This window comes from Lagopus muta, chromosome 1, assembly GCF_023343835.1.
Source record: "Lagopus muta isolate bLagMut1 chromosome 1, bLagMut1 primary, whole genome shotgun sequence".
NCBI lineage: Eukaryota > Metazoa > Chordata > Aves > Galliformes > Phasianidae > Lagopus > Lagopus muta.
Genome location: NC_064433.1, coordinates 176,600,163 through 176,617,871, shown reverse-complemented (window position 1 = coordinate 176,617,871; position 17,709 = coordinate 176,600,163). Strand labels below are relative to the sequence as shown.

Sequence of the window (17,709 nt, the reverse complement as noted above, 5' to 3'; positions counted from 1 at the left end):
CCACTGTATCCTTTTACCTTCTCTCCTCTGCCACCTGCACAACCTCTTCCACATTTCCTTTCCATAGAGGGAAACAGAAGTTACAAAACATTTTTTCTTCTCATCTGAAAAGAGGATCAACCTGGAAGAGATAATTTGTGCCACTCATCACTCATTTTGTCTGCTGTAGGGATAACCAAACCAGTGTGTAGGATGTAATTAAAATCCATTTGGTGCCAGCAGGCTCTCTGGCAGCCTTAGGTTTGTTTCCATTAATTCATAATAGATCTACAAATGGATTTAGCAACTCAGTATCAAATTTCTGTAACTTTGCAGTTAACTTGAGTCATTATTGTATATCGATTTCAACTCAATCCAATTTGAAATGATCAAAATAACAGAAAATGTAACTTAACCTCAGACCCTGCAGCACGTGTTAGCATACCTAGCATGCATGATGAATGCAGAGGATAAAGCCTGGAGCTCAAAGTTTAAAAGTTTCATATGACGCAATGATTTAGAAAAAAAAAGTGTCTTGACAAGACATCCATTTGATGCAAATACGTGACTTACAGAAAGCTCAGGACTTCAATATTGAAGAAAGCTTGTATGTATATATTCAAAAAACCCACAACCCTGTGCTTTCACAATATAGCATGAGCCACTTACTATGCAGAATCTCAACCAAATGCACTAGTTACCAAAAACAACATTGAGGTAAAGATGAAAGAAAAGCAAAATGGTCTTATGAAATGATTTAATCTATATCAGTTTTTTCAACATTCCATTTTTTTTACCTGCTAGAAGAAATCTGGACATAAAATAAACCAGGGAAGAAGAGAAAACAAGCACTTATTTGGAGCATACAGAATCTATGCTTTGGAGAAGGATGGTCTGATCATAGCCCAGAAGAACGATCACAGTGACATCCAAGTTCATAGAAACCTTGAATCCTGATTTGGAAGGGAACTTTAAAGGTCATCTAGTCCATCTCCCCTGCAATCAACAGGGACATCCACAGCTCAATCAGTTTGCCCAGGGCGTGATCCAGCTTCACCTTAAAAGTCTTCAAGGGCAGGGCTTCAACCACAAGGGCAACTTTGTCTAATGCCTCATCACCCTCACTGTAAAAGACTTTTTCCTTATATCCAAACGAAATATACTCTCTTGAAGAGTAGCTTAAAACCATTTCTCCTAGTTCTTTCACCACAAACCCTGCTGAAGTCTGTCCCCTTCTTTCCTGCAGCTCCCCTTTCGATACTGAAAGGCCTCTGTCAGGTTACCTCGCAGCTTTCTCTTCTCCAGGCAGAACAGCCCCAGCTCTCTCAGCCCACCCTTGTAGGAGAGGTGTTCCATTCCATGGATCATTTTTGTGGCCCTCCTCTGGGTGTGCTCCAACAGCTCCATGTGTCTCCTGTACTGAGGACTCCACATCTGGATGCACCAGGGCAGAGCACCAGTGCAGAGCAGAGGGACAGGATCACTCCCTTACCCTGCAGGCCACACTGCTTTGGATGCAGCCCAGGATACAGTTGGCTTTCTACAGTTGGCTGTGAGGGCACATTGCTACTCATGTCCAGCTTCCCATCCACCAGTACCACCAGGTCTGCACTCAACTCTTTAATCCCCCAGCTTGTATTGGTAGTGAGGGTTGCTTCAACCCAGGTGCAAGACCTTGCACTTGGATTTGTTGAACCTCATGAGGTTCACCTGGGCCAAATGCTCAAGCCTGTGTAGGTCCCTTGGGATGGCATCCTGTTCCTCTGGTGTGTCAACTGCACCCCACAGATTGGTGTCATCAGCAAACTTGCTGAGGGTGAACTCCACCCCACTGTCAGTATCACTGATATGCTTTAGCTTATGCAAATTCTTCATTGAGCCATGGTTGTGTACCAGAACAGGCTGCCCAGAGCAGTGATTACAGCCCCAAAGCAGTGATTACAGCCCCAAGCTGCCAGAGTTCTAGAAGTGTCTGGACAATGCTCTCAGACATAAGGTCTAATTTTTGGGTGGTCCCTTGTGGAGCTTGGACTCAGTGATCCTTATGGGTCCTTTCCAACTTGGGATATTCTATAAGTCTAAGATAGGCGTTTGAAAAAATCTCTAAGTATGACTGTTTAGCAAAGTGAAACTCTAATAATACTGAGACCTCTGAATTCTCAGGAATCACTCATGAGACAGAGACAGGCTAAAAGAACTGGCTAGTGCAACTTGTACATGAGGATGGAGCAGCATTGCTCAATAAAAATATTCTAAAAGTAGCTGCATCTCTTTCTTGGCAGTAACAGGTACCATTCTCCTTCTTTCTTTCAGATAGCTGCCCTGACAATTCTGTGCCATGCTGGCTAAGGGCAGCTAAGTTTGAAGGAGCAAGTGAACAGTTTGTTTGCACCTAAAACCTTGACATTTTTGCTTGAATATTTCTCTCCCACTCTTTACGTTTAGACCAAGCTGGAGTACACACAGCAGGTATTTTTCTGTTACTAGAACTGTTCCAAATGCAGAATAAAACTGGATATAAGGATAATACAGAAAACAGCCTCAGTTTGAAAGATTTTTACATTTCACAATTCATTTCTAGAACTCTCATTTCTGGCAGAGCTCATTTTTTAAGCAAACTTCAAAAGAAGTCAGAAACTAACACATTTCCACCATCAGAACATAACAAAGGCAGATAAGGTCCACAAGCTTTAAAAACACAGAGAAACAACACATTTAACAAATCATATATTTACACCTCAACTTGCAAGTTGTCGCACTGCGCTGCTTACCAATTCTACCTCTGTGGCTGGGATGCTGCTGAGCATGCCAGTCTACAAGGACTTCATCACAGAATCGTAGAATCACAGAATCAGAAAGGTTGGAAAAGACCACTAAGATCATTTAATGCAACCATCAACCCATCCCCACCATGCCCACTAACCACAGCCCTCAGTGCCACGTCTCCACATTTCCTGAACACCTCGAGGGACGGTGACTGCACCACCTCCCTGGGCAGCCTGTTTGCACAGAGCACCAGGGGACATGCAGAACTGTCTGCTTATGCTGGGCATACAGATTTTTAAGGTTTCTCAAGTCGATACAAGTTTGCCTTATATGTGTGTTTGCACTGTAGAAAAAAACACATGCCCCTTTCGGATTGCTTTTCCCTGGGTTTGGAAAGGAAGAAAGTAGCTCTATCTGATCTGTTCTGAACTGTGTTAAGAGAGAATCCATTTATTACATCACAGTTTAACATCAGCTTAACTGCATGCCCTTCATCTCGGGACTATGTAACTCTGATCTGAATTACTATTCCCAAATTGTGGGTACAGCTGTGGTCCAATTCATGACAACTGCAAGGTGATATATTTTTACATAATACTTTATAACTTTCAGAGCTTTTTGCTGTCATAGTGCTTGATTCTGTAACAACTGTACATACAGGAAAAAATGGTTTTAAAATGACTTTAAGAGTAGATCGTTGATAGACAAATTTTTTGTTCTGTACTGGGAAACTTATGAATCCTGGAAATGCTGCAAATAAGTAGGAGCTTACAAGAGAAATCAAACTGTTCATGGAATGAATGGTGGACTGATGGAAGAGAGAGCATCCCCAAAAGCAAGACTGGGAGAAGATGAGAAAAAGAGGAGACTTTCCAATAGGAGAAATAAGCAGTACAGGTTCAAAAGACAACTAAAGGGATGAAAAGCTGAGGATAAGGGAATTAGATCTGACACAGCAGTATGCAAGCAGAATAGTCCAGTATTTCAGTTAAAAAAAAAAGGTTAAATTAATAAGATAATATATCTTATAAGATAATATTGTAACTATATGAATAATAATAAGATAGTATTGTAACTAAATGAATGTATTGTGTTAACATATAATGGCTGTTAAATATATATGTTAAATACGTTCATAATTAAATACGCACACGTCTATGTATGCATAAAGGCAGCACGCTGCCATGGTGTGTTGAGGCCAGTGTGTGCACTCCTGGAGAAACACTGGGCACGGACTGCCTCCCTGTCATCAGAAACAACTGCAGTTTGCCTATTTCCAAAACACTTTCCAGAATAATAATCTTTTTGTAAGCACTATTGTTCACATGTTTGCACCTCACAAATGTTTTAAACAGTGGCTGAGAAAGCAGTGCCTTCCAGAAAACCACATGGAGAACAGTCTCACCACAGCATGCTGCCTGCCAGATGTCATTACCCACTGAAAGACAGAGACTGGAACCAGCCAATTCTTAACCTGAGTGCTATGGATTCACTCTGCCAGGGGATGTCCATCCCAGCACTGGGTCCACACAAAGCAGAAATATCCTGTGATTTTACCTTCCTGGACTAAGAGACAGGTTTCCACATAGAAGATTAAATGCATCTCGAACCAGGATGCTTACATAAGGCTTAAAAAAGCTCAGATCGTGCTCTCAATAATAATAATAAACAACAACAACAACAACAAAAAGATGACAATGTTAAGCAAGCATCATTTAAGCTAGAAATTTTTTAATCTCTGTAAATGAGCATTTCTATTTAGTAAACCTGCAAATATTTTTAAAGGACTTCTTGTTCTTTATGAATCTAATCAAATTTCAGCGTATCCCTTTTTTGATGGTTTAAATCTAAAGAAAATTCAGTTCAAAAACACAGAGAATCCTGTAAGAAAACTCTGTGAGCTGGTGCTCAACTCTGAGACAAAAGCAATAGGTTTGTTCCTCATCGAGGGACAGAGCTCCTCAGCCACAGGATTTGCAGGTTGGAGCTCGGAGGCTCCTGTTCTTCCACATATGCACTAACAGTACCACAAGTTCCTGCACATCATGCCAACACAGATACCACTCGTGCATTGCTATGATGTCTGGGCACAGTAAAGAGGCTTAAAAAACATCTAGCAGTCAAGGAATTAAATTTTTGAAGTAGTTTGTTTTTTTTTTTTTAAATGAAAAACAAAATAGGGAAGGGCATGCAACTGCAGGAACTCTTACTATACATACTGTAAGATAAAAAAAATGCATAAAGCACTGTCTAAAATAAAGAAAAGCCCAACTAATTGCCAATATTCCAAAAACATGATTCCCCTAAGAACGCATATTTGGGAATCCTACATATAGGAAATACAGGAATACAGTGCTGGGAACGAGTCAGAATTTCCTTCTGTGATAATGTGACCATTACAATGCTAATCACATTAATGCTCCCTCAAAAGCTTGAAAATTTCCTTGGGGGAAGGGGGAATCCAGGCTTTTCTCCAGCCATTTTATAATGACATTTTCCAAGACAGACGTGCAAATGGCAAAAAAGAAGTATGTGAATTAAGAAAACACACAAAGCAAGGTATGCTCTGGGTTCTTCTGCATAAGCAATCAAAATGAAAACCGAATAAATACTTAACTGAATCTGTCACTATGCACTCTATAAAAAGAAGTCTTGCATTTTTTAACCCCCTTTTTTACCTATGCTGTATGACGATGATTCCTCAGTTCTCAGAGAGTCTGGTACTTAAAAAGGTGGCATATTACTGCTGGGGAGCTAACGCACTAGGTTGCCATAGAAAAGACTTAGCAAACCTCTTGAAGCATTAAACAGCATCTGTGAAGTGTGAAACTCTTTTCTTTTGCGTACAGCAAACTAACACTATTAGATAAAACTTCCATTGTGGTAAATTAATTAGAGAATAACAATGTGCAGAGAAAAAGAGAATCCCTTCAGAGCTTTCTTTTCTTTCTCCCTTTCTTTCCACTTTTCAGTAGAGGTTTGGCCACATCCATGACGAATGGCCATCACCACGCCACATGGGTCAGCCTTGTGCTTGGGGGATCCAGCAGGTCCCAGGAGGGACCCAAAACCAACATCCGCGTGTCCTCCAAGATTAATACAGCCATAACAACAAAGGCACTTTGGCCACAAGAAATGTTTATACTGTAATTAAGTTGTAAAGTTATATTTATTTCTCCATAAAGCTGCTGACTTCACTTCTAAACAAATCATTTGTTTTCTGGAGGAGTGAATGAACTCGTGACAATGCCATGTGTAAAACTCGCACGGCTCAAAACACACTGTATTTTGCAAGGACTGCACTTATTTTTTCTAGTCTCGCTTATTTTTTTAAACTTTCTACCTATGCAGAATTTTTCTTCTAAAACATTTTATCTGACACAGAGACAGCACACAGAAAGCATGGCTACAGAGAGGCACTGGAGAAACCCACAGTTCCGCCACCGCCTCTCTTTAATTAACAATTTTCATCAACACTATCTTCTATTTTCTCAGTGTTCTAAGTAAAAAGACTCAAAACAGTGATGTAGTGATGTACTCAGAAATCTCTAATTCTGTTCATTCAAGTTGACATATTTATTATCAATTAAGCAAGCATTACTGTCTCAAAGGATTTCCAAAAATTTGTGCAGTATTTCAAGTCCTGAGAAGAATACAGAATGCACCATACTCCAAGCTGATAAGAAGGAACTCAGCAGATTGCTGTTAGGCCAGAACTTTTACAGTCAGATTCTGGCAGCTTCTAGAGAAAAAAATCCTGCATAAAAAAACCAGAACAGGTGACAACGTTAAGGGCACCGAAAGGAGGGAACAAAATCCTGCATTCACTGAATTCTTTACATTTATAGATACATTTCATTTGCAAAGACAGGATGTCTCACTGTCTCAGAACTGGCCATCAAGGACATGGCTGCTCACAATATTAGATTTACATTAGAGAAATGTGAGATCCATCTTCCACCGAGTAGTTTCAATTACGGTTATCCTGAAAGTTGAAATAAATTCAGGATGAAATACTATAACGTAACAAATTTCTATTTCTACCGGCGCCATAACGCAGTGCAAACCTGCTGCATTCCTGATTACCACAGAGCTGTGAACCCATCATTTTTTACTACTGTTTATAAATTCCAACCTCCAATCTGAACTTCCCTTCCATGATGAAAGCTCGGGTGTGCATTACTTAATCCTCCCTTCAAAGCCCATCACTGCTGCACCATTAGCGCATCAGCAAGGTCACAGCAAAGTGTTACTTTCTCCTCTACAGCACCCCAATCTACCAAAAAAACAAAGAAACCCTTAAACATCAAAAAAAAAACCACAAAAAAACCCGAGCTCTGTAGCCACTGAGTCATCTGCTTCTGTGTGACATTCCCTGTAGCAGAGGTAAAGTTGTTTTCAGCCATCCTGGCTGCACCTTGAAGTGCTTTCTGCAGTAGTAGTGCACTGCAGAGGTCAACCAGCATCTGCTGGTTTTCTTCTTCAAGACCTCTTTGGTTCATTTACCACAGCAGTCACCTTCTTGGAAGCAACCTGGGCTGTTTTTACAAACACTTCTTGTCTTTGGGAGGTCCAGAACCCAATCTGATGCAATTCTGCCTTCTCCTCCTCTTCAGAATTGTTAAGGTTATCGCTATCTCAGGCTTTGTTTGTGAAATAGTTTGAACACATCATTTAATTCAAGAAGGAAAAACTGCATAAAAACCAGATTGCAGAGATTAAGTCAAATTAATGCTGTATTTGTCCAACCTTTTTTCAAACAACCTCTCAGAAATTCGGAGACCTCCAGCATGCCCACATTTTTTGAAGACAGACGGCCTGTTTGTAAATGTTTACAGTGCTGACTAAAAATAATGCAAGTTAGTCTTTCCCTCCTCCGCTTGAGAATATTCACCATCCAGCATTACAGTTTTCAAGCACAAATTGAAGACTGGATTTCTAGCCGATGATCAGCCGTGGAAAATAGACTCATCCTGGAGCTGTACTGATGCTTATTTCAACATACATCAAGAGAACAGATTTCATCTTTCACTGATTTGTTCAAGCTTTATAAAAGTGGCTTTAGAAATAACTCACACAAACAATGAAGACTTCACCACGCTAACCACATTTTCTAATTTAAGGCACTGCTGAAATTCTCCAGAATAATTTCTCTGTGAGAATCACAGAATCACAGAATTGTAGGGGTTGGAAGGGACCTCTAGAGATCACCGAGACCAACCGCCCGGCCAAAGCAGGTTCCCTACACAAGTAGGTGTCCAGGCAAGTCTTGAATATCTCCAGAATATCTCCAGAATCGATTCCATCATCACAGAATCATCTTAGAATCATCTGAGCTGGAAGGGACCATTAAAGGCCATCTGGTCCAAATCCCCTGCCATGAACAGGGACATCTCCAGCTCCATCAGGTGCTCAGAGCCCCATCCAGACTGACCTTGAGTGTCTCCAGCGATGGGACATTCACCACCCCTGTGGGAAAGTTCATGTGCTAATTCACTATTTGCCATTTAATTTCAGGACGACGCTCAGAGAAAGGGCCGAGAACAGGTTAAGAGCAATGAATGGGCTGGTTGGACCACCATAAAGAACATAATCATAAAAACATAGAATTTGCTTGATTTAAAAAATAGGGATATTATCTATTTATCTATAGCATCTGAAGTATTAAAACCACTCCTTTCATAAAACACTAAAATGCAACAATGCAATCAGTATGTAACTTGCAACACAAGGAAAAAGAGACAAATGTATTCAGTTGTGTCCCGCCCACCCCACTCCCACCTATCTGACCCCTGCTTATTACCTGTGGAAGAGCTCACTTTTGCCATGAATAGAGATGCTATTTCCTCTGCAACTGCCAAACTTGAAAATGGTTTGGGGAACAAAAAATTAATAAAAGAGCTCTGAAGTCAGTAGTGAAATGAGGAGAAACCAATTACAAGGTTGGTATTAATGAGCTTAGCAAAAAGCTCTATTCAATTTGAACGGCAGTGAAAGAGAAATGCAGATTGCTGAGGTCTCCATTGCATCGTGCATGTGCTCAGCCAAGCTCCAGCTCTCCTTGCTACCATTTGCTTTCGGGCTGGGGACCTTCAGGGAACATCTGCAGGGGAGAAGAGGGCCTCAGGGTGCTCCTTAGTGCAAACAGGCACAGTGCCACATCAACACAACACTGTCATTATGCGTTAGTATTTTTATTGGTCATGACAAACAGCGAAAACAGCCAGCCCAAACAAAAGTCAGTTTGTAAACTCAGTAATATTTCATTTTTACTTAATGGGGAAATGTTTGGAGCATACATATGACATTAAAGCTTATTAAAAAATACTCATCTGAAGTAGTTATACTGGTGTCCTTCTCACTGCAGGAGAAGTGCCATGGCACACTTTGTCCCAGCCCTTGCCAGTTCGGATATTTCAGCTTTGTGACCTGCCAGCAGATGCACGGGTTTGAAAAGCACTTCTATTAAAAAAAGCAAATAAATGCACATCTACCCAGTAAGACTTAGCTCATACCTCTAACTCTGTCTCAAAAGTATTTTAAAAACATTTAGATATATGCCTGAACATGGGCAGAGATGATACCAGAAGGATGAAGGACTGACAGCACGAGCTCAGAGCTGAGGTCCATTTCATCTCCATGGGTTGGGGCTACAGGGTCAGAGCATCTGAACGAGCACGATGCTGTGCTTCAGCCCCAACAGCACATTTGCACTGGCCATAAGCAAATACTTAGAAAGGAATAAAAATATTCCTTCAGTATTAAATCTATTTTGAGCTCTGGGACATCCTGAGCTGGATGTAGTTTCTTTTCATTTCACAGCCCTCAGTTATATCACCTTCTGGCACTTACCCAACATCTCCTTGAGTCCATGCAAACTTCTAGCGACTTTAATGACTTTTGGCACAGAGTTTCACACAACTATTGCCTATTGTGTAGAGCTGCACAATGAATAATAGACCCTGGGAATGTTCACTTTAATTCAAATTATAAGCTAGCGCTGTGACTAAGGGAAACTTAAATGCAGCTGATTATTTCTCTCTCCAGGACAGACATTTAACACACACAAGTTTTTCAGCCTCATAGTAGAGGTAAAAAAAAAAAAAAGCCTCTGTAGGTACAGTTTCCATATCATTTCACAAACTATTAAATAATAAGATGATATCACCACAATCTTTTTCATTAATGATCTGTCCAGGGATATAAAACTTCAATTCTAGGAGAAAATGCCATTTCTTTATCCCACTAACCAGTCCTTTAAAAATTCCCTTTTACAGACCACCTCTTAAGTCCTCTCTTATCCATTTTAATAAACATTACTTAACAGCTCTGCACACTGCCAAAATCCATTATCTTAAGCTGTAAATTGATAGCTGGAAAAAAATGCTTTAACTTTGAGCTGAATAAAAGCATTGTGCTTGCTATATATTTTGTTTTCTTCAAAACTGCAGCTGCACATTTCCAACTAAACGATACGTGGTTGTACTCAAAACTGATCTACTTTCTCACACTTTGTTGATCTCACAGATCCAATTGGAGCATTTTAATGATTGCAGAACTGTTCTTAAGGTAGCATCTGAAGCTTTTCAGATCCGTATCTAATGTGCTACTCTTCTTGAGCTCTTGGAAACAATGTGAAGTGACCTTATTTTCAGAAGTGGGTCAAAAGCAATGCAGTTGAAAAGCAGGTTTTCTTGTATTTAAATATTAAAGATTAACATTTTAAAAGGCATCTTTGGTTTAGAGTCATTCATGAAGTGATACAGTAATTGGGGGCTGGTGGTTCTACAGTCACAGCAACAACAGAATCCATTTTGGTATCCAAATGGTAGAGATCCACAGCAGATCACTTCTTTTCACCGACTCCAAGGCGATGTAAGGACCAGGTTGCTCAGTAAGGTATCTAAGGGCATTAAATACAGATGAATAGAGCACTGTGTATCTCTACCATTGCACTAATGTATTGCAAGGCCCTGAAAAACATCTGGCTGAAAACAAGGGCTCATTTGGGAGGGCAAGGGAGGCAGAGGAGATCTGTGCATCGGTCTCATTGCTCCATCTCCCTTTTTGCTTGAATTTACTGTTTAAGTTTCCAGCTTTTAGCTCCATTAAGTCAGTTTGCTCTTTGTGGAGCCTCCTGCAGAAGCACTTGCAGATGGTTCACTCCCAGCCCATGCTCCGTGTGCCTCCCATCACACACACTGCTGCTGACACTGAATGATTAAGAAAAGGTAGCACTGCTTTTACATGGCTTCTGGCAAGTCACAGAGTCTATAAAGACCTGCTTTAAAAGGATTACACCTGCATTAAGAGATCCTTTACAAAAAGCTGATAGTTTAAAGGATGAGTGGAAACAACAAAATTGGAATTTGGTTTTTATTGACCTTATCCTAAGTTCCAGAATGAAGCTCCTGTAAACACGATCTGGTTGCCACCACTGTCTTAATATGTAGCACAAAGTTTTCCCTACAGACAAATCCATCTGCTGGCAGTTCCTGGGCAGACGACTAGAAGTAGATTTTTGACAGTACAGAGGATGAGCACTGGAAAACAAAACACTCTACCTAAGAGTCAAATTGAGGTTTTTCCTGCAAGATCAACACCTTATGATACAGATGACAGCCGCACAAAGAACTTTTTTTCATGATACATATGAAATCTTTGTCAGCATTAAGTGCAGAAAAGCAATATCTTTGGGATATTCCTGAAGAAAACAATGAGCCACCTTGCAATGCCTGTGCCTCCATCTGTGTGAGTGGCACCACGCAGCACGGCTCTACGCAGAGATGAAGCAGCTCCTGGCCCCGTGAAATCTCTTTGAAGGCATGCACATGGCTGGCTGAATGCCAGCTGACACTTGCACTGTATTATCATGCAGGAGTTAATCACAGAATCACAGAACGGTTTGTATTGGAAGGGACCTTTAAGATCATCTATTTCCACCCCCCTGCTTTAGGCAGGGACACCTCCATTTAGATCAGGCTGCTCGAAGTCCCATCCAGCCTGGCCTTGAATGCTTCCAGGCAGGGGGCATCCACAACCTCTCTGAGCAACCTGTGCCAGTGCTTCACCCCTTAAAAGAGGAAGCACAGTAGCCATGCACACTGGCTTCATTTTGCTGTCTACAGAGCTCCTGGGTTCAGTAACTCCCCTTCTAAGCTATTCCACTCCCTTGATAATCTATATATAATGTATATGAAATTCTGACATTAGCATTGGAGGCTCTATATCTTGGTTTCAAGACTAACTGCCTGAAGAGAAGAACTGCAACATTAAACATTCAGTTCTGTTGTGTACCTCCACACAAGTTTTCCAAGAGAAATAACCCAGCATATGGAACATAGAGAATTGTGGGAGAATGTTCCTTGCCACTACAGACAGGTGAAAACAGGGCAACAGCTCCAAAATTCATCAAGCTGGGCATCAAAATGGGCTAGGTTCCCAGGAGAGCTAATGATTTACACCATGTTGGACAAGCTCCTTTCTCCAACGACAACCCAATCACCCCCTGGGTTTGTTGTAGATCCAGTGATACAGACAGCTAAGTTAAACTCAGAATTTCTTCTACAGAACTAAAGTGTATGGAGTTATCCCTTGAATTATTCACATGCTGCTTTACTGCTGCATGTAAGCATCAAGAGAGAGCTAAGTCTTCACTGAACCAAGTGCTGAATCTTTAAAAAAGTTATCTTACATGAAATAGTTCAATTGCTTTAGAATATTTTCTCATCTTAGCTAGGATTTTACCACTTACTTATACTCCGTATGCCATATTCTTTAATATCCATGGGTTTTTTGCTCCTGGATTTTCTAATGGAAGAACACAACTTGACAAAGCAGCAGATGCGCTGGATTCTAGAGTCTGGAACAGATCTCCACACCTTTGGCTCACTGTGCATCACTATCCTGACGCTGCATCACAGAGGCACTAAGCAGTCAGCCTTAGCTTCTGGTTTCAGGGCTTTGAAATATAAAAACACTTGGGCAGAATGAGCACATTATTCCTAATACACAGCACAAAGAATTCAGGTGCTCCCCAATGTATTTAAATACAGTTCTGGTAGATGTAGAAGCATAATTCATAGATAGAAATAGTAGTCTCACATCTCTGTATCCCCTTTAAAAGCCACAATCACTCTGAATACCCTGGTCATCCGAAGTCATTGTAAGAGAGGACGGAAAGACATGCCTGCCTCAACCGCAGTCTTATCACTGCCACTCTTTTTAATTCTCTTTACCAAGTCCACAGAACATATGTACATTCTGTATACCAACAGTCTTCCTGAAATAATGTGCTCCAGATGCTTCACTCTGTGGAGTTCTAAGCTGTTCATTTCTACTCTGTTGCTCCGCTTTTAAGATTATTCCCATTTTTGATTTCATACAGAGAAAGGACAATATCACCTTCCCAATATCACCTTCCATAACCTTAACACGCAAAATATTTATCTTTGTTCCAAGTTTTGCCCCCTTTCCCAGACAATCTGCCTTGTACAGCATGGCAACCAACACTACGCACACTGTGCCAGATGGAGCCTAACGCTCCTGTAACTGTATAGCCTCCTATTTTGTGTTTTATCCCTCTGATACAACCTAGTAACTCACTTCTTGCAGCTGTGCACAAGCCTCATGGTTTCAATGATTTTTCCACAATAACCTTCAAATCCTTCTCCTAGTCAGTGTGCTGAATGATTGTTCCATTTCTGCACACACTGTGTTTCCTTGGTTTCTTGCTCCCAGACTAATTATTTCACATTTTTCCACAGTGAACCACATTTGCCAGCTGTTGGCCAAGTCACCTAAACAGCTCTAAATCCTTTTATATCTGATTGTATCGTTCCTAATTCACTGCTCTAAATTTTACTACCAAAAAAAAAAAAAAAAAAAAAAAAAAAGTATGGGGGCTGGGGGGAGGAATAAAGCTCTGTGCACAAATATACATATATATTACTTATATGGGAGCCATATGCATGTGATCAGTATAATTTATCATATGGTTTTGCAATCTATCAGGCAGCTTTGCCCACCTCACTCGCATTTTTCCAATAATCCATCTCTGCTGGGACTAGTTCTAGCACTCCACACTTCTGAGCAGCTTCATACAGCTGCCGTGAGAAAACCCGCCACAAAACCCTGCTCATTTTCCCCAAAGTAATCCTGCCACTTCAAATCACACTTACCTGGTGCTTAATATCCAGCCTCAGTCAGCACTGCTCTGTCTGGGATCTGTGACATATTCATGCCTTTCTTTTCGTGAACCCTTAAGGATGAGTTGTGAACTAGGTTCATCAAACATCCACAAACTCTACCTATTTAACATACACAAAACATTTGCTTCTAAATCTTAATTGCTAGAAAACTACTAATGTATCAATTTTAAATAGCCACATTGTGTTGTGTAAAGCAATTTTTAATAACATTTATACGATTTCAGTTTTCCTTCCTACTTACACTATTGATGTAATGTTGTAAGTCTGCTCATCCCACCCCAGCAACAAACACTGGCTACCTCAGTGCCTGCATACAGGGACAGATAAGTTACCAGTGACCATACAGCCTGGTCTGTCAGTGCATGTGCTCCTGCCTAAAGGAAAGCCCTGAACTGCCTTTCTCATCCTTTTCTAAACTCTGGAAGCTTAATGCAGGACTCTGCTCTGCATTAGAACAAAGCAGTATCAGCACTTCCATTTCAAAGTGCATGGAGCTAAAACACTCAGTTAAACAAAGCTCTGTCACCTTCTGACTCATCAGGCAAGTCTGCCAATGAGTAGCTTAAAACCTCCAGTGTTGCTTTATAATGTCCCTTTTCTTCAAAGCTGAAGCATCAGCCACTCTTCAGCTATCAGTCTGGAATACTAATCTCAAATTAAACAAACTCTGCATTTTGTTTCTAGAAATTTGAAATAGCAATCTGTGCTGATACATCCTGACAAAAATGTTTTTAGGATGTTTTTCTTTAATTATCCTTACAGCTTCTGCCAGAAATTCATTAAGGCTACAGACTCTGAGTCACCCAACCACAATTCTTGCCAATTTAGTATTTGATGAAGCAGTTTTCTCCTACTTTTTTTTTTTTAAATTTCAAGGTATTTTATTTTATTTAATGAAGTAAAACATGAATCAACAGCTCAGCGTTTTATTACAAACCATCTAGCATATGTTATACTCAAATAAAGAATCCAGCCACCTTCTCTAACATCTCCTGGCCAGCGCCTCTTTTTCATTCACTCAGCTGCAAAGATGTTTCCCTTATTGGGGCACTGAAGTGTTACATTAGTGTCACTTCTAAAATGACTTATGTGCAAGCAATTCAAAAAAGGAGTTGATAGAAATACTGGGACAGGCTAAAAAATGGTCTGATTTTTCATTATTTTACCCTATTTTCCTGGAGCACAGAGGAAATAAAGCTCTACCACTGCCATCAGCTGTAGCTCCAAGCAGTGTGCCGGGTGAATGCATTTCATTTCTGACTTTGCAACTGGAAGAGTTAATGTGAGCCACTGTAGCTTTGTAAAAATGCTCTCCCATAGAATATAAAGACGACTGCCCTACCAGCTTGACGGCATCAGCAGTCTGACACGACTGCAGCTGGCCCTGCACACAGAACCACTGCACATGGTAGTATTACCAGCCCAGGAACCTGGGCAATGGATGGAATTGCGACTACGGATAGACAGACAGACAGCTATTGGACATTCAGCAGGACAGAGCCTTGTCTCAGCACTGGCAGTAGCCACGGGAGCTCGGGGGACACGAGCTGCCCCACACTGTTGTTTCTGAAGTATGGATGAGCTGTATGGATTCTGAGCTTCACGTATGGTTGAGTTCAGGGATGCTTCTGGTCTAGTTAGTGAGAGTGCTCCCATGCTATCTGTGAAAGCAGCGACAACATTCTGCTCTTACATCTATCCTACCACCAGAAAAGATATAATTCCAGCTTATTTGGTAAGGAATAAGCTGCTTCACATAGGATGGTGTTGAAAGCAGAAGTGCTGGCTTTGAAATGTCTCATGGTAGAGACATTGTTCTCTACCAACCCTCCTACACAATTTCATCAAGGTACAGAAGGGTGTTTTCATTGCCAAACATGCACTACAATGCACCACAATGGTTACCAAAAAACAGCCTATTTCCTTTTCAGCTCATCTTTGATAATGACAAAGAGTTTTCAGATTTTAAAACCTGATGAAATGTACATAATGCAGAAGTTTATGCCTTTCTCCAAAGGGAGAGAACTCAGGTTGACACGTTTGATGTATTTAACTTCTTTTCCACAGACCACTAAAATGTTACAATGGAGAGAATCTCCTTTACATAATGAGTAGCAAGTACACCTCTGCCTTAAAAAAACAAAAACCCACAAGGAACCAAAGGAGCATGGTTAGAGGAAAAAAAAGTCTTACCTTTGGGGCACTTCTACCAAATGGAGAAAAATGAGAAAAATTTAACACGAGATAGAAACACAAAAAAAGTAGGACTGGAAAGGACCTCCTGGATCATCAAGTCGGGTCCTTTGCTCACCTCTTTCACAAGCCACTGGGCACATCTGTTGTGTTGTCAGAATGGACAACACGGGGTGAGTTTACATGTGTTCAAAGTACAATTATCTTGTATGATTAAGCCTAGGGCTCCTGGGGACTTTTTAATAAAAATCACCTGGGTCATTAGAGGGCTCGCTCCCTTTGTAGCTGCTTTGATCAGCAGCCACATAGTTATCACCCACACTCATGTTTTCAGCATCCAGCACTTCATTTAAATGGCTAAAAGAGAGCAACCATTCCTGCGGATTTATGGTTTCAGAAAATCTAGAAAATGAAAGATAAGGTGCTTATGCTTATATTTAGAGACTTTCTTCATGGTCATAGGAGATAGACATGAATGTGTCAGTGTTTCTGCATGATAAATAGGCGCTTTTACTCCTGAGTAGAACATACAGCAATGGTGTCGTCTCCCATCTTTTGCTATTTAAAATGTGGCCAATGCTCAACTATTTTAACACATTAAACAAGCCACAATAATACAGCTTCCATATTTTATTTCAAATAACTTTATCCAAAGGCACTGAAGGGCCCAACCTGAGCAGCAAAAGCTGCTGCGGGACAATGTGAAGTGCACAGATTGAGCTTTGTGCATGTGAGCAGCTACCAGTCATCAGCTGATCCAGGTAAGCACAGCACTTGAGTTTGAAAGGCAGGACAAAACCAGAAGCTCCTCCTGAGGCCACCAGCATCTGAATTTCTCTTGGTACGAATTCTGGGAACTCTTGATGTAGGAGAGTACATAACGTACGACAGCTGGCAGCTCATTACTCAAATATTTTAAGGCAGAAAAAAAGGAAAGCAAATGTTTCTCACACACTGGAAAAGGAAAATTCACTCCGCAGAAGAATAACAACAGTCAGTTTGTGACAGATTCAATCACAAGCATGACTGCTGAGAATGTGAATATCAGTTTCCTGAGTTCTGAATACAGCACTTAGCAGATAAACAGTGGGTCAGGCAGCTACAGCAACATTTCTACTCTGAAGAGACTCTGCTACATCACCACTGATGCATTATGCTTCTCTAAGAACAATTTTGTTACTAAATTGCTGTGCAAAAAAGGCAGAAAAGCATGAATGTTATTTTAGCAAAGAGTTAAATCTTCAGTAACAAAACTAGCAACACAACTACAAGGCACAAAACGAAGTAAGAAAGCACGAACTGAAGGTAAATCTGAAGCTAATCCCCAATCTGTGCATCTGTTTGCTGGAATCTTGCCTCAAAACGTGGCCTGCTCCAGCAAGACAAGAAGATCAAAGTCCCTTTTGTCCAGATTACACCTGATGGCTATTATGGTGCTATGCTGCGTGCAAGCAAAACTTCAAAGCACTTTTAAGGGCTCTTACTCCTTTTCTCTAATACATATAACAAAACTCATTGTATTAGAAGTTCTGATTACCTCTGGATTTCTCTAAGAATACAA

The 17,709-nt window shown here is 40.7% G+C and overlaps 1 protein-coding gene across 5 annotated transcripts in view; it reads right to left on the bottom strand.

Annotated features, from left to right (window-relative positions):
* The window catches only part of MICU2 (mitochondrial calcium uptake 2), a 130,646-nt gene that overhangs the window by 65,184 nt on the left and 47,753 nt on the right, over nucleotides 1–17,709 (bottom strand). The window contains exon 1 of one of the 5 annotated variants that reach the window (XM_048934302.1): nucleotides 18–9,153. The exons of 3 other annotated variants lie outside the window; for them this stretch is intronic. In XM_048934302.1, the coding sequence (XP_048790259.1) occupies nucleotides 18–91 (74 nt within the window). In that variant the 5' untranslated portion in view covers nucleotides 92–9,153. Of the gene's footprint in view, nucleotides 1–17; nucleotides 9,154–17,709 lie in introns of those variants that run through there. One more of the 5 variants, XM_048934303.1, reaches the window with a different exon arrangement.